This window comes from Hemiscyllium ocellatum, chromosome 5 (genome assembly GCF_020745735.1).
Source record: "Hemiscyllium ocellatum isolate sHemOce1 chromosome 5, sHemOce1.pat.X.cur, whole genome shotgun sequence".
NCBI lineage: Eukaryota > Metazoa > Chordata > Chondrichthyes > Orectolobiformes > Hemiscylliidae > Hemiscyllium > Hemiscyllium ocellatum.
The window spans coordinates 125,594,987-125,611,635 of NC_083405.1; the positions used below are offsets into that span (position 1 = coordinate 125,594,987).

General features: G+C 44.1%; 1 protein-coding gene across 3 annotated transcripts in view; it reads left to right on the forward strand.

The window, feature by feature from the left end:
• The window catches only part of LOC132816157 (uncharacterized), an 83,523-nt gene extending 72,762 nt beyond the window's left edge, over positions 1–10,761 (forward strand). For 2 of the 3 annotated variants that reach the window (XM_060825639.1, XM_060825637.1), the window contains 3 exons: positions 4,824–4,930; positions 5,521–5,915; positions 10,462–10,761. In XM_060825639.1, the coding sequence (XP_060681622.1) occupies positions 4,824–4,930; positions 5,521–5,915; positions 10,462–10,468 (509 nt within the window). In that variant the 3' untranslated portion in view covers positions 10,469–10,761. The remainder of the gene's footprint in view (positions 1–4,823; positions 4,931–5,520; positions 5,916–10,461) is intronic. The other variant, XM_060825640.1, reaches the window with a different exon arrangement.
• The last annotated feature ends 5,888 nt before the right edge of the window (positions 10,762–16,649 follow it).

Consider the following 16,649-nt stretch of genomic DNA (forward strand, 5'->3'; position numbering starts at 1 on the left):
ACTGGTCACAGGCCTCCAGTCCAAAAACATTCTACTCTCTGTCTCTTCCTGTCAGGCCAACTTTGTATCTGATTGGCAAGCTCTCCCTGAATCCCAGGTGATCTAACTTTACACAGAGTCCACCATGCGGAACTTTCTCAAAGGCTTTGCTAAAATCCATGTAGACAACATCTACAGCTCTGCCCTCATCAATTGTTTTGGTTATGTCCTCAAAGAACTCACTTTCGAAAGCCTCCCACTTGCCAGTCATCACTTTACCTGCAAGCAGTCTACTCCAGTCACCTCTTGAAAGTTTCTGTCTCATATCATCAAAATTGGCCTCACTCCAATTAAGAACATTAACTTATTTACAAGACCTATCCTTTTCCATAATTATATTAAAACTAATAGAATTATAATCACTGGTCCCAAAGTGCTCCCCCACTAACATTTCAGTCACTTGCCCTAGCTTATTCCCAAGGGAAGGTCACGTTTTGATCTCTCCAGTAGGTACATCTACATATTAGAGTCATAGAAATGTACAGCACGGAGACAGACCCTTCGGTCCAACCTGTCCATGCCGACCAGATATCCCAACCCAATCTAGTCCCACCTGCCAGCACCCGGCCCATATCCCTCCAAACCCTTCCTATTCATATACCCATCCAAATGCCTTTTAAATGTTGCAATTGTACCAGCCTCCACCACATCCTCTGGCTGCTCATTCCATACACGTACAACCGTGTGTGTGAAAAAGTTGCCACTTAGGTCTCTTATATATCTTTCCCCCCCTCACCCTCAACCTATGCCCTCTAGTTCTGGACTCCCCCACCACAGGGAAAATACTTTGTCTATTTATCCTATCCATACCCCTCAATTTTGTAAACCTCTGAAAGGTCACCCCTCAGCCTCCGACGCTCCAGGGAAAACAGCCACAGCCTGTTCAGCCTCTCCCTATAATTCAAATCATCCAGCCCTGGCAACATCCTTGTAAATTTTTTCTGAACCCTTTCAAGTTTCACAACATCTTTCTGATAGGAAGGAGACCAAAATTGCATGCAATATTCCAACAGTGGCCTAACCAATGTCCTGTACAGCCTCACCACGACCTCCCAACTCCTGTAGTCAATACTCTGACCAATAAAGAAAAGCATACCAAACGCCTTCTTCACTATCCTATCTACCTGCGACTCCACTTTCAAGGAGTAATGAACCTGCACTCCAAGGTCTCTTTGTTCAGCAACACTCTCGAGGACCTTACCATCAAGTGTATAAGTCCTGCTAAGATTTGCTTTCCCAAAATGCAGGACCTTGCATTTATCTGAATTAAACTCCATCTGCCACTTCTCAGTTCATTGGCCCATCTGATCAAGATCCCGTCGTAATTTGAGGTAACCTTCTTCGCTGTCCACACCTCCAATTTTGGTATCATTTGCAAACTTACTAACTGTACCTCTCATGCTCACATCCAAATCATTTATATAAATGAAAAAAGTAGTGGACCCAGCACCAATCCATGTGGCACTCCACTAGTCACAGGCCTCCAGTCTGAAAAACAACCCTCCACCACTACCCTCTGTCTTCTACCTTTGAGCCAGTTCTGTATCCAAATGGTTAGTTCTCCCTGTATTCCATGAGATCTAACCTTGTTAATCAGTCTTCCATGAGGAACCTTGTTGAACACCTTACTGAAGTCCATATTGATCACGTCTACTGCTCTGCCCTCATCAATCCTCTCTGTTACTTCTTCAAAAAACTCAATCAACCTTGTGAGACATGATTTCTCACGCACAAAGCCATGTTGACTATCCCTAATCAGTCCTTGCCTTTCCAAATACATGTACATCCTGTCTCTCAGGATTCTCTCCAACAACTTGCCCACCATCGGGTCAGGCTCACCGGTCTATAGTTCCCTGGCTTGATAAAGAAATTTTTTTTGAACACATTCAACAGGTTCCTCCAGTCCTTAGCACTATGCCAGTCCCAGTCGATGTTTAGAATGTTAAAATCCCCTATTACAACACTGTTATTCTTTCATATGTCTGAGATCGCTCTACATATTTTGCTCAATTTCCCTCTGACCATTGCGGGGCCAATCATACAATGTCATCAAGGTGATCGTCCCCTTCTTGTTTCTGTGATGTCCCAGTTCCATGTTTCCACGGAGGTCCTGAATTCGTCTGCCTTCCCTGTAAGTTCCCTGCATTGAAATAAATGCAGCTTAATTCAGAGTTACCTCATTCTCTGACTAGCTCTTGTCTGCCTTTTCTAATTAACACACTTTTTAAAATTCAGAGCCATCCTCATCGGTCTCTCTATTCTCATGACTGCTTAGGATTCTCCTATCCCTCTCCCTACTAGTTTAAATATACTTGAATAACAGTAGCAAATGTCCCTGCCGGGATATTGGTCCCCTTTCCGTTCAGGTGAAACCCATCCCTTTTGGATAGATCTCTTCTGCTCCAGAAGAGATCCCAATGATCCACAAATCTGAATCCCTGCCCACTGTACCATCTCCTCAGCCATTGATCTATCTGACCTAGCTCTCTATTCCTACTCGCACTAGCACATGACACTGGGAATAATCCAGAGATTACTACCTTCTAAGTTCTGCTTTTTTACCTCCTTCCTAACTTCTTGTATTCACTCTTTCCCTAACTATGCCATTGTTACCAATGTGCACAACAAATTTTGGCTTCTCACTTTCCACTTTGACAAGATGCTGTAACTGTTCAGAGATGTCCTTGACTCTGGCACCAGGGAGGCAACATGCCACCCTGAATTCATGCTCTCAGCCACAGAATCACCTGGCTGTACCCCTGATGGGAGAGTCCCCTGTAACAATCTTGACAAATCCTGCTTAACGTAAGATTCATTCTTATTATTGGCTCTTTACTGCAATGCACACAGTATTCGGAACAAAGTAAATGAATTAACAGCACAAGTGCATGTTCTGATCTAATAGCCATAATGAGGAACGAGAAAGTGGCACAGAACTTGAATAAATATTTTGCATGGGTCTTCACACTAATGTTTCCAAACATATTCAATCAAGGGGCAGAAGCAGGAGAGGAAATAAATGCAATAATTATCACGAGAGAAAAAGTACTGGGGAAACTAATGAGTGTAAAGGTGATAAGTCCCCCAGAGTGGATGAGATACATTCTAAAAATTTTCAAGGCACTGACTACATAAAACAGATACACTGGGAGTAATCTTTCTAAAACTTTACACTCTGGAAAAGTTGCTGAGGATTGAAAAACTGCCATGTAGCCACTTTAGTTAAAAAAAAGCAGACAAAACAGATGTTTTGTTAGCTTGACATCTGTTATTGTGAAAATGTTAGAGTTCATTTTGAGTATGTGTGTATATAAAAAAAACAAGCAATGTCAACATAACTTCATGAAGGGGAAGTCAACCCTGACAGGTTGATTAGAATTCTTGGAGAAGCTAACAAGCTCGGGAGATAAAGAGGAAGCAATGGACGTAATATATTTGGACTTCCAAAAGTTGTTTGAGGCAGAGTGGAGTAGATTCACTTGGTTGAAAGCAAGTGTGGAGGGACCGTTTTATGAAGCCAAGTTGAGTAGGTTGGGCCTGCACTCATTGGGGTTTGGAATGAGAGGTGACCTTATTGAAGTATGGAAGATTCGTAGGGTACTTGGCAGGGTAGATATAGAGAGCTTGTTGGCCCGTGTGGGGAGTTTCTTGTGCCGGAGGAAACCACCTGAGAAGAGATTGCTAATTTAGGACAGAGAGGAGAATGAATTTCTTTACAGAATGTAGAGCATTTGCAAAATTCTTTCCTGCAGAAGTTTGTCGAAGGTGGGTCATTATGTATATTCAAGGCTGAGACAGATGTTCAATCATTCAGGGAATCTAGGGTTTTGGAGAAAAGGCCGGAAAGTGGAGTTGAGGATGATCAGAATGAACCACAATCTCATTGAATGGTGGTATAGACTCAATGGCCTACTTCAGCTCCTATGTCTTGTGACGTACAAGTCATTTCCCACAACGCCTGTGTTGTGAATACAAATTCACTATAACACAATTGACGAATTGGGGACACTTGTTTCTGTATTGGTTATAACGTATTTCCAGCCCCATTAGTTTAAACGGTGCTGCTATTATGTGATTTTCTCATGACAGGATTGTATGAGAACAAAACTACTGGTTATAGCAGAACCGACTGTACTTGAATACATGTGAAAATCTTTATAAATGTTGGTCAATTTAATTGTCATTTATTTTTTAAGGACAGAGCCCTACTACCAATGAGATTAAAAATACATAAAACTTATCGTACATCATGAAATGATGACACTTGTATTTTTAAACATCATCAAAAGACCCCTGATGTCACAACCTAGCTGCTGCCATGGTTTAAGAGTGCTCGGAGTCGCTGTAAAGCATGTTAACTAACAAACTGAACCACAAAATGATTGGGGGGTAAGAGGATTCGAACTCCCACTCTGCAGTGAAGCCAGAAAGGGTAGCACCGCTGAATGTGGGTGAAGCAGCCACAGCCTTATCCAGGGGTCATTCAAATCCCACAGATAGAAGTGGGTACAAGGACATGCCAAAACGTTCCCACTCCTGCCTCTGATCCACCATGTGGAGGCATAAGTATCTGGATTAAGGTCTCTGCTTCATTGTTAATGTGGGACATGACAGAGACACCAAGGGGTTCAGTCTATCGTGGTTGTAGGTTCTGGATTAAGGCGGATTGGTTGCACATGAATTCAGGATAAATCATTTGTCACCCAGCAATTGGCATTGAGCAGAGAATGAGAGAAACAATCCCAGTGGAGGAGCACAGGTTAATGCACTGTGTTGGATTGCAGGTGGACAACACAACGGTACGTTTGCAGGGAAGAGGTATTTCCAGTGTTACGAGAACTTTGCTATTTTTGTTCCAGTCCACGAGATATTTTACGTTATAAATAGAAAGGTAAGATTGGAAGAAATTACAACAACGTTAACTATATACTCCACACTTGGGTGACTCTGTGTGGAGTTTGCACATTCTCCCTGCGTTTGTGTGGGTTTCCACCAGGGGCTCTGGTTTCCTCCCCCAGTTGAAAGAGGTGTAGGTCAGGTGGATTGGCCATAGGAAATTGCCCAGTGTTCTGGAATGTGCATGCTAGGTAGGTTAGCCATGGGAAATGTGGGGTTACAAGGATAGGATGGGGATCTGGGTGGGATGCACTTTGGAGGGTTAGTGCAGACTTGATGGACCAATCGGCCTCTATCTGCACTATAGGTATTCTACGAAAAGCTCTAGTTCCATGACTTAAGGGAGTATGTTCTAGCACAAGGCCACAGATTGTAAAGTCTCGGCCTCCCAAAAGACAACGGGAGGGTAAGGGAAGAACCACCACAAAGCAAGTGAAAAGCCCCTTACAATACCACACTTTTCATGTCTTCAGAATGTCCCAAAGCAGTCAATAGCCAGCAAGGTGCTTTGTAAGTATAGTCACTGTTAGAGTGTATGAAGCTCAGCTGCCAGTTTACACTTCTTCAAACTTTACTTTGTCACAGCCAAAGAAATCCATTTCACCTCCAAGGCCAAGCTCGCTGCAGCACTGCCACTCCCTTGGGTCGCTCTCCAACAATCCCAGGGCCAGAGGAGAGCACAGCCATCAGGCCACCTCCAGGAGAAAGCAGCAGCACCTGCCCAAGAACCTCCATTCAAACAGGAGAGTTCTGAGAAAGTCAGGAGTGTCTACCTCCTTGGGAACATCGGTCACGAGTGTGAACCCCACTCAGGAAGAATGGAGTGACAGTAACGAGAGGACAGAGAAGGTAGCAGTCTCCTCCCTGCAGTCAAAACTAAGCAATCGTACTTCCACTATCACTGCGAGTCTACCTCCCGACATCCCCCACTATAGGTCGGTTCATGCACCAAACAGGGTCACCCCAAGGAAAGTTTCCAGGTGGGTTCAATCACTCCGATAGGCCGCAATCACCCTCTGAATGCTCAAATAATTTGTGTTTTTGTTCTTAGGAGGTTCTGTGATGACTGAAGGAGGAATTTTGGCCAGTGCACAGAAGAACTTGGTGACATTTTAAAAAATAATATTTATGTAAGGGATTTGGTGGCCTTGACAAAGGTGGTCACTTGATGCACATTCCTAATTGCCCTGTAGGCTCCATCAAAGCACAAATAAGTGTCAACCACATTGCTGAGAATCTGGAATCACATATAAGCTAGACTAGTTCAGACATACTGCCTTCTGTAATGCAATCAGCCAATGGTTACGTGTTCACTACGAGGGCAGCTTCTCATTCCATATCTTTTCAGAATTCAAATTTTTAATCGCATGCTGGGACATTAGCTTGGGGTTCTCGATTCACAGTTCACTGGCATTACCATGACGACACTGGCTTTCTGTGAGGAAAGACTTGCCACTGGTGAAGTCAGGGCATCTTGAAACGCTGTTTTTGAAGCAAATTCACAGTTGGAAAACTGGTGGCCAATTAACTCCCACAAACAGCAATTAGACAACAACATTGATGAAATGATCAAAGTGTTGGATAAATATTGGTCAGCACTCTGCAGCATCTCTTTCCTCTCCTTTGAACCAGTGCTACCAGAATTTCTACATTCTCAAGTACAAGAGGTGAAGTTTCATGTAATGGCTGAACTGAAATACACAGCACCTCCATTAGTGTTACTCAGCCTGGAGTCAGACCTGAATCATTGACTCAAGTTAGAGTGCTACTTCAAGTGGTGCAGCTGACACAGTATCGTCAGAGGGTCATTTACTACACAAAGTAAATGAGAATATGAGCCACTCAGTAGCACCAGTGTTCATCTTGTTGACAGTACATACTGCTGTTACTGAGCATTGGTGGTGGAGGGGCTGGATGGTTGTAGCTTGATTGGTGACACATCTACAAACATCACTTTCTCCACCACTGACACTCAGTTACTACTACTACCTATACGATACACTGCAGAAATTCACCAAAGATCCTCAGACTGCACCTTTCAAACCCACGACCACTTGAAGGACAAGGATAGCAGATACATGGGTACACCGCCACCTCCACGTTCCCCTCCATTCTGACTTGGAAATATATCACTATTCCTTTGCCATCGTTAGGTCAAAATCCTGGAATTCCCTCCCTGATGGCATTGTAGGTCAACCTACAGCATACAGACCGCATTGGTTCAAGAAGGCAGCTCACCACCACCACCTTCTCAAGAAGCAACTGGGGACAGGCAATAAATGCCGACCCAGCCAGTGATGCTCATGTCCCACAAATAAATAAAAACAAATTCCACCCATTGAGGCCTTCCAAGAAGCAATCTGTACATTAAAATTTCTTTTTGAAGTTATTTTTTGTTAATTGTGGTCCATGTCATACCATGCTGTGTGCAAAAGTTCCCTTTGCATTTGATAACTAGTATTGTACATGTAGCTCTTGTACCATCAGTTATTGAGTAGTTTGCTTCCTTATCTTATCCAAACCCCTCAATTTTAATCTCCCTTGTACTAAGGAAGACAACCCCGGATTCTCCAACCTAACCCACCCAATCGCTGGACCTGTTTCTGGTAACCTTCCTCCACACCGTCTCATTCACCTTCACGTCTTTCCTAAGTGTGGACTGAACAAGAATGTTAGACTGGCATTACTGTGATCAGATACTGGTATTGTATTTAAACTCTCAACCTTCTATTAAAGATGAATGTGATCGATTGAAGTGAAAAAAAAATCCTTTAACGTAAACAAAAGCTACTTAGGTCAGCAACATGAGTGCTTTGTGGAAAATGGCTACTGCAGCTTTCCATTGAAACTCAACTTAAGCTCAAAGCACAGCACCTCCCATTTTCACTGGGCACTTTTACAGCCTTACGGGCTCAAACCATTTTAGATCGCATCCTCTGCCCTTATGTTGTTTCCTTTGTCTTTGCGAGTTTTATCTTTGGACGTTGCAACCAAACAGAAAGAACTGCAGATACCGGAACAAAATCAGAAACAAAAATAGAAATTGCAGGGAAGGCAGAAATCAAAGTTAAAATTTCAGTTCCAGTGACCCTTCCTCTCATCCCATTTGACCCATGTCCTTCTAAACCCTTCCTATTCTTGTACCCATCCAGATGCCTTTTAAATGCTGTCATTGTACTTTCCTCTGAGAGTTTATTTCCATACGTGTACCACCTTTTGCATGAAGAAGTTGCCCCTTATGACCCTTTTATATCTTTCCCCTTTCACCATAAACCTTTCCCCTCTAGTTTTGGACTCCTCTACCCTGGGGAAAAAGCCTTTACTATTCACCATGCCCCTCATGATTTTATAAATCTCTGTAAGGTCACTCCTCAGCCTCCAATGCTCTAAGGAAAACACCCCGGCCTACTCAGCTTCTCCCTGGATAGCTCAAACCCTCCAACCCTGGCAACATCCTTGTAAATTGAGAGTTGAGGAAGGATCACTGACACAAAACGTTAACTCTGATTTCTGACCACAGATGCTGCCAGACCTGCTGAGTTTTTCCTCAATACATATCCTTTGTTTCTTCACTTGTTACTTCTTCTGACCTTGCACCACAAAACCTTCTTGAATCTTTCCTGTCCTCTGCCCTCTCACAGACCTTTCCTTTTGATCTCCCCATCCTTTCCCTACCAATCCACCCACTTGCTCAAAATCTATACTTTGTTAAACTCTTCCCTGTTCAGACAAAAGATCTGTTTTTCTATCCACAGACCTCTAGGACTGCTACGTTGTTCTCGCATTGTTTTCCTTTTGGATTTCTTGGACAATTTTTGCCCCTTCCCTTCTTCGAGTACTAATAATCAAATCAGACTCTGGAGTCAGCAAGCTGATGTCTCAGATACTGATTGATCAGTAAAGGGATCTTCTTGATTAGTAAGGGTTACAGGGAGAAAGCAAGAGAAAGGAGTTGAGAAACATATCAGCCATAATCTAATGGCAAGGAGGAGACAGTGAGGACTGCAGATGCTGGAGACCAGAGTTGAAAAATGTGGTGCTGGAAAAACACAGCAGGCCAGGCAGCATCCGAGGAGCAGGAGAATCGACGTTTCGGGCATAAGCTCTTCTTCAGGACTCAGTCTAATGGCAAGCAGACTTGATGGGCTGAATGGCCCAATTGTGTTCCTATATCTTATAGTGTTTAGGTTTGGAAAAGAGAGGCAGAGTGAGCGCGAGAGAGTGTGAGCGCGAGAGAGAGTGCACAAGAGAGAGAGTGTGAGAGAACATTAACCATTATCCTACTTTTAGAGTCATAGAGATGTACAGCACGGAAACATACCCCTCAGTCTAACTTGTCCACGCTGACCAACTAATCTCACCCCATTTGCCAGCACTTGGCCCATATCTCTCTAAACCTTTCCTCTTCATAAGCCCATCCTGATGCCTTACATGTTGTAACTGTACCAGCCTCAAGATATAAGAGAGACCTAAGGGGCAACGTTTTCACACAGAGGGTGGTACGGGTATGGAATGAGCTGCCAGAGGAAGTGGTGGAGGTTGGTACAATTGCAACATTTAAGAGGCATTTGGATGGGTGTATGAATAGGAAGGGTTTGGAGGGATATGGGCTGGGTGCTGGCAAGTGGGACTAGATTGGGTTGGGATATCTGGTCGGCATGGACGGGTTGAACCGAAGGGTCTGTTTCCATGCTGTACATCTCTATGACTCTGACTTCTTCTGGCAGCTCATTTCATACAAGCAGCACCTTCTGCGTGAAAGTTGCCGCCCCTTCGGTCCCTTTTAAATCTTTCCTGCCTCACCCGAAACCTATGCCCTCTAGTTCTGGACTCCCTCACCTCAGGGAATAGACCTTGCATAATTACCCTATTAATGCCCCTTACAATTTTATAAACCAGTATAAGGTCATCCTTAAGGCTCTCCCGATAGCTCAAAACCTCCTGGCAACATTCTTGTATATTTTTTTTGAACTCTTTCAAGTTTCACAACATCTTTCTGACAGGAGGGAGACTAGAATTGCACACAATATTCCAAAAGTGGCCTACAACAGTCGCAACATGACCTTCCCAACTCCTGTACTCAATACTCTGACCAATAAAGGAAAGCAAACCAAATACCGACTTCACTATCCCATCTACCTGCGATTCTACTTTCAATGAGCTATGAACCAGCACTGTAAGGTCTCCCTGTTCAGCAATACTCTCTTGGACCTTAGAAATTAAAGCAAATGCCTGGACACGGGTTACTTGCCAGATCAATTGGCTGTACCTCTATGTTATGATTCCTGATGAAGGGCTTTTGCCCGAAATGTCAAATTCCCTGTTCCTTGGATGCTGCCTGACCTGCTGCGCTTTAACCAGCAACACATTTTCAGCTCTGTACCTCTATGTTCTCAAACAAAGACAAGAAACCAATGATCAGCAGCCAGAAGTAGATGGACAGTGAAAATAGTGTGTCTTTGGTAGTGGAGAAAATATTTTTAAAAAGCACTGCTCACTTTACCACTAGTTTTGTTCTTCTAACAGACGCTGACGATACAGAACTGAATCACCAGAAAGGAGCAGTCAGATTTAAGGGAAGAATGTTTTCCTCGGACGGAAGACGGTTGGAATCACAGTTTCTCAACGGCAGATTGCTTGTCTTGCTTAGTGAGCAGGCATCGAACTTGCTGGTTGGCTGGGAGCTTTGCAAGTAACACCAGTGAACCTTTACTGACCGCTGTAAGCCCAAACCGGGTAGCTCTGATAGCTGCACTGTCTCAGTTTACTGTAACATTTAATACCGTTGTTACAAACCTCTACTCAATAAAACCTGCACTGAAATCAGGTGGAACTCCTGCAAACATTGATACCAGAGGCAGCACTGACCTACATGAAAGCTGCTCTAATCACTTTCCCCACTCTACTCTTCATCGGTACAGAAATGGCCACAAATAGAGTCAGTGACATCTGACTTTGTAGTAGTAAATCTGCCTGGCCATTTTGGGCTCTCTGCCCAGTTTCCCAGTTGCAGTACAACTTCCTGCTAAGTAATGTATGCACAGAGGTCTAATATTGCTGATCATTCTTTGTATCACCCTTGCATTCCCAAATGATTCTTACTTTGATGTGGTCAGGAGTTATTTTAAAGCTCACGAGGGTTGTGAATCTTTGGAATTCTCTAATCTAATACAAAGGCCTTTGAACAATTGATGTGCCCATCCAGGATTGAGGTCAATAGAGTTTTGAACACCATGGAATTAAGAAGACAGGGTGAGAAGGTAGAGTTGAAATAGCAAATTAACCTTATTGAGTGGTTGAACAAACCCAGGGGATCATATGGTCAACTTTTGCTTTACGTTTTTAAACTTTTATAGTGTACCATTGCAAGAGATTGATGCTACAGCATGTGTATTCTACGAAGACTGGCATATAGTGCTTGGGTAGTGTTGTAGAACAGAGGGACCTAGGGGTGCAGGTACATCTTTGAAGTTTGCATCACATGCAGACATGATGGTTAAAAGACACATGGCAAGCTTGGAATTAGGACAGCATGTTGAGGTTGTACAGGACATGAGTGAGAGCTCTTCTGGAATACTGTTCACAAAGTTACAGGAGGGAGATCATTAAGCTGGAAGGGGTTCAGAAGAGATTTTCTAGGATGGTGCCGGGTATAGAGCAGCATGGTGGCTCAGTGGTTAGCACTGTTGCCTCACAGCACCAGGGTCCCAGGTTCAATTCCAGCCTTAGGCGACTGTCAGTGTGGAGTTTGCACATTCCTCCAGTGTCTGCGTGGGTTTCCTCCATTTGCTCCAATTTCCTCCCACAATCCAAAGATGTACAGATCAGGTGAATAGCTCATGTTAAATTGCCCTTAGTGCTAGGTGCATTAGCCAGAGAGAAATGGGTCTGGGTAGGTTACTCTTCGGAGGGGCGGTGTGGACTGGTTGAGCCGAAGGGCCTGTTTCCACACTGTAGGGAATCTAATTCAATAAATGTTTTAAGTTATAAAGAAATGCTGGATAGGCTGGGACTTTTTCCACTGGAGCCAGAGGAGGATAAGAGAGGTGACCTTATAGAAATTTGTAAAATAATGAGAGATACAGATAGAGTGAATGATAATTGTCTTTCCTTACGATTGGTGGTTTTAAGATGAGGGGACACATTTTTTAACGAGAGGAGAAAGATTTAAGAAAACATGAGCAAATGTTTTCTTAAAACAGTGTGGTTTCATGTGTGGAATGAAGTGGTGGATGTGGACACAGTTACAACATTCAGAAAACATTCGTATAAATACATGAATAGGAAGGGATATGGACCAAGAGGAGGCAGATGGGACTAGCTCAGCTTGGACTGGTTGGACCGAAGGGTCTGTTTGCCTGCTGTATGACTGTATGCCAATGTAACAACTGGAATCTGCACAACAGAGTGGGCTGGATTTGCTGAGGAATTGTACCCTCACAGAGATTGTTCTTCGAATGGAAAGAAAAAGAAAATTACAGCAAGGGAACAGGCCCTTCAGCCCTTCAAGCCTGCGCCGATCCAGATCCTCTATCTAAACCTGTCGCCTATTTTCTAAGGATCAGTATTCCTCTGCTCCCTGCCCATTCATGTATCTGTCTAAATACATCTTAAGTGACGCTATCGTGCCCGTCTCTACCACCTCCACTGGCAACACGTGCCAGGCCCCCACCACCCTCTGCGTAAAGAACTTTCCACACATTTCCCCTCTTACCTTGAACTCATGACCCCTAGTAATTGAGTCTCCCACTCTGGGAAAAAGCTTCTTGCTATCCACCCTGTCAACACCTCTCATGATTTTGTAGACCTCAATCAGGTCCCTCCTCAACCTGTCTTTCTAATAAAAATAATCCTAATCTACTTAACCTCTCTTCATAGCTAACGCCCTCTATATGAGGCAACACCCTGGTGAACCTCCTCTGCACCCTCTCCAAAGCATCCACATTCTTTTGACAATGTTGCAACTAGAACGGTACGCAGTATTCCAAATGTGGCCAAACCAAAGTCTTATACAACTGTAGCATGACTTGCCAACTCGTGTACTCAATACCCTGTCCGATGAAGGAAAGCATGCTACATACCTTCTTGACCGCTCTACTGACTCGTGTTACCACCTCCAGGGAACAATGGACCTGAACATCCAGACCTCTCTATACATTTTTCCCCAGGACTTTTCCATTTGCTGTATAGCTCACTCTTGAATTGGATCTTCCAAAATGCATCATATTGCATTTGCCTGGATTGAACTCCATCTGCCATTTCTCTATCCAACTCTCCAATCTATCTATATTCTGCCACATTCTCTGACAGACTTCTACAGTAATATTACTGTAGAACAGTGGTCCCAGCATGAATCCCTGTGGGACACCACTGGTCACAATTCTCCATTTTGAGAAACTCCCTTACACACTGTCTCCTGCTGCCCAGCCAGTTTTCTATCCATCTAGCTAGTACACCCTGGACTCTATGCAATTTCACTTTCTCCATCAGCCTACCATGGGGAACCTTATCAAACACCTTATTGGAGTCCATGTATATGACATCTATAGCCCTTCCCTACTCAATCAACTTTGTCACTTCCTCAAAAATTCTATTATGTTGGTCATACATGACCTTCCCTGCACAAAACCATGCTGCCTATCACTGATAAGCCCATTTTCTTCCAAACGTAAATAGATCCTATCCCGCAATATCTTCTCCAGCAGCTTCCCTACCACAGATGTCAGGCTCACCGCTCTATAATTTCCTGGATCACCCCTGCTACCCTTCTTAAACAAGGGGACAATATTAGCAATTCTCCAGTCCTCTGGGACCTGTGTTCAAGCATGCTGCAAAGATAACTGTTAAGGCCCCAGCCATTTCCTCTCTCCCTCCCCTCAGTAACCTGGGATAGATCCCATACAGACCTGGGATCTATCATCCATCATGTCCCTCTCCTCTGAGTACTGACACAAAATATTCATTAAGAATCTCACTCATTTTCTGACTCCAGGCGTAATTTCCTTCCTTTGTCCTTGAGTGGGCCATCCTTTTCTCTGATTACCCTCTTGCTCCTTATATATGAATGAAAGTCTTTGGGATTTTCCTTAACCTTGTTCGCGAAAGATATTTCATGACCTCTTTTAGCCCTCTTAATTCCTCATTTCAGATTGGTCCTATGTTCCTGATATTCTTCCAAAAACTTCATATGTCTTCAGTCGCCTAGACCTTATGTATGCATCCTTTTTCCTCTTTCGATTAGATTAGATTACTTAGTGTGGAAACAGGCCCTTCGGCCCAACAAGTCCACACCGACCCGCCGAAGTGCAACCCACCCAAACCCATTCCCCTACATTTACCCCTCCCCCTAACACTACGGGCAATTTAGAGTGGCCAATTCACCTAACCTGCACATTTTTGGACTATGGGAGGAAACCCACGCAGACACGGGAAGAATGTGCAAACTCCACACTCCCAGAATTAAATCCAGGTTTCTGGCGATGTGAGGCAGCAGTGCTAACCACAGTGCACCGTCTCTCAATTTCATCTGTCATCCATGGTTCCTTTCTATCCTTCATTTTCACAGGGACATGCTGGCCCTGCATTCTAATCAACCTCTCTTTAAAAGCCTCCCACATATTGAACGTGGATTTACCTTCAAACAGCTGCTCCCAATCTACATTCCCCAGTGCCTGCTGAATTTTGCTATAATTGGCCTTCCCCCAATTTAGCTCTCTTCCTTTAGGACCACTCTCATATTTGTCCATGAGTATTCTAAAACTTACAGAATTGTGATCACTATTCCCAAAATAATCCCCTACTGAAACTTCAACCACCTGGCCAGGCTCATTCCCAAACACCAGGTCCAGTATGGCCCCTTCCAGAGTTGGATTATTTACATACTGCTCAAGAAAACCCTCCTGGATGCTCCTTACAAATCCTGCTTTATCCAGACCTCTAACACTAAGTGAATCTCAGTCAATATTGGGAAATTTAAAATCTCCTCTCATCACTACCCTGTTGCTCCTACATCTTTCCATAATCTGTTTACATATCTGTACCTCTCTCACACTCGCTGCTGGGAGCCTTAACATTGTTACTACACCCTTCCCATTTCTGAGCTCTGCCCATATTGCCTCACTGCTAGAGTCCTCCATAGTGCCCTCCTTCAGCACAGCTGTGATATTTTCTTTTGACCAGTAATGCTCCACCCCTTTTACCTCAGTCTGTATCCCGCCTGAAGCATCAAAATCCTGGAATAGTTAGTGCCAATCACTCCCTTCCCTCAACCAAGTCTCAGTAATAGCAATAATGTCATCCTCCCAGGTACTAATCCAAGCCCTAAGTTCACCGACCCTAAGTTCATCGCATTAAAATGTGCCTTAAACCACCAGTCCCTTTGTGGTCATTATCTGCTCCCTGCCTACTCTTCCCTTTAGTCACACTGACTTCATTATCTAGTTCCTTACAGGCTTTAGTTACTCCTCCTTTCCTGTCCACTAACCTCCTCATTTGGTTCCCATCCCCCGCCACATTAGTTTAAAGCACCCCCAAGGACATTGGTTCCAGTACAGCCCAGGTGTAGACTGCCCAATTTGTAAAAGCCCCACCTTCCCCTGAACCGGTCCCAATGTCCCAAAAATTTAAAACCCTCCCTCCTGCACCATCTCAAGCTACTCATTCATCTTGCCTATTCTTTCGTTTCTACTAACTAGCATGTGGCACTGGTAGCAATCCTGAGATTATTACCTCTGAGGTCCTACTTTTTAAACTTGATTCCTAACTCCCTAAATTGTTCTAGTAGGGCCTCATCCTGTTTTTAAAATTATATCATTGGTGCCTACATGCACCATGACAGCTGGCTGTTCACCCCCCCCCCCCTTTCAGAATGTTCTGCAGCCGATCAGAGACATCACTGACCCGTGCACCTGGGAGGCAACATGCAATTGTAAGGCTCCCCTTACAATTGAATCCCCTGTGACTATAGCCCTTTCACTCTTTTTCCTTCTGTACAGCAGAGCCAGCCACAGTGCCATGAACTTGGCTACTGCTGCCTTCCCCTGGTGAGCCATCTCCCCCACCAGTATCCAAAATGGTGGACCTGTTGTTTTGCAGACAGATGACTGCAGGGACCACCTGCACTGCCTTCCTGCTCTTTCTATGCCTTTTGGTCACCCATTTCCTTTCTCCCTCAGCAATCCTAATCTGTAGCGTGACCAATTCACTAAACATGCTATCCACGACCCCCTCAGCAGTGCGGATGCTCCAAAGTGAGTCCATCTGCAGCTCCAGAGCCAGGCATGCAGTCTAACAAGAGCTGCAGCTGGTCTCCCTTCCAGCATGTGAAAGAGCTAGGAACATCAGCCGTGCCCCTGAGCTCTCTCACTGGGCAAGAGGAGCATAACACGCATCCGAGATCTTCTGCTATTGTTAAACTTAACTTAGTCAAATTATAATATCAAATAATAGAGAAATTAATTTTTTTTAACGAATAGCACGATAAAAAATAAATAGAAAATCCTTACTTTATCACCACACCAGTCTTTTCTTTTTGGTTAGAGTGAGGGAAGGAGGGGAAGACACTATACGTGTAGTGTCTCTGGTTCAGTCACCTTCCTAGAGCTAAATTCGGTCACTCCCACTCAGTTCCTTGCTCTCACCCCTCCTGATGCTGCTGAAAATAGAGGCCGCTGACTCTCGAGCTAAGTCCTTTGTTAATGCAATAAATGAGCTCC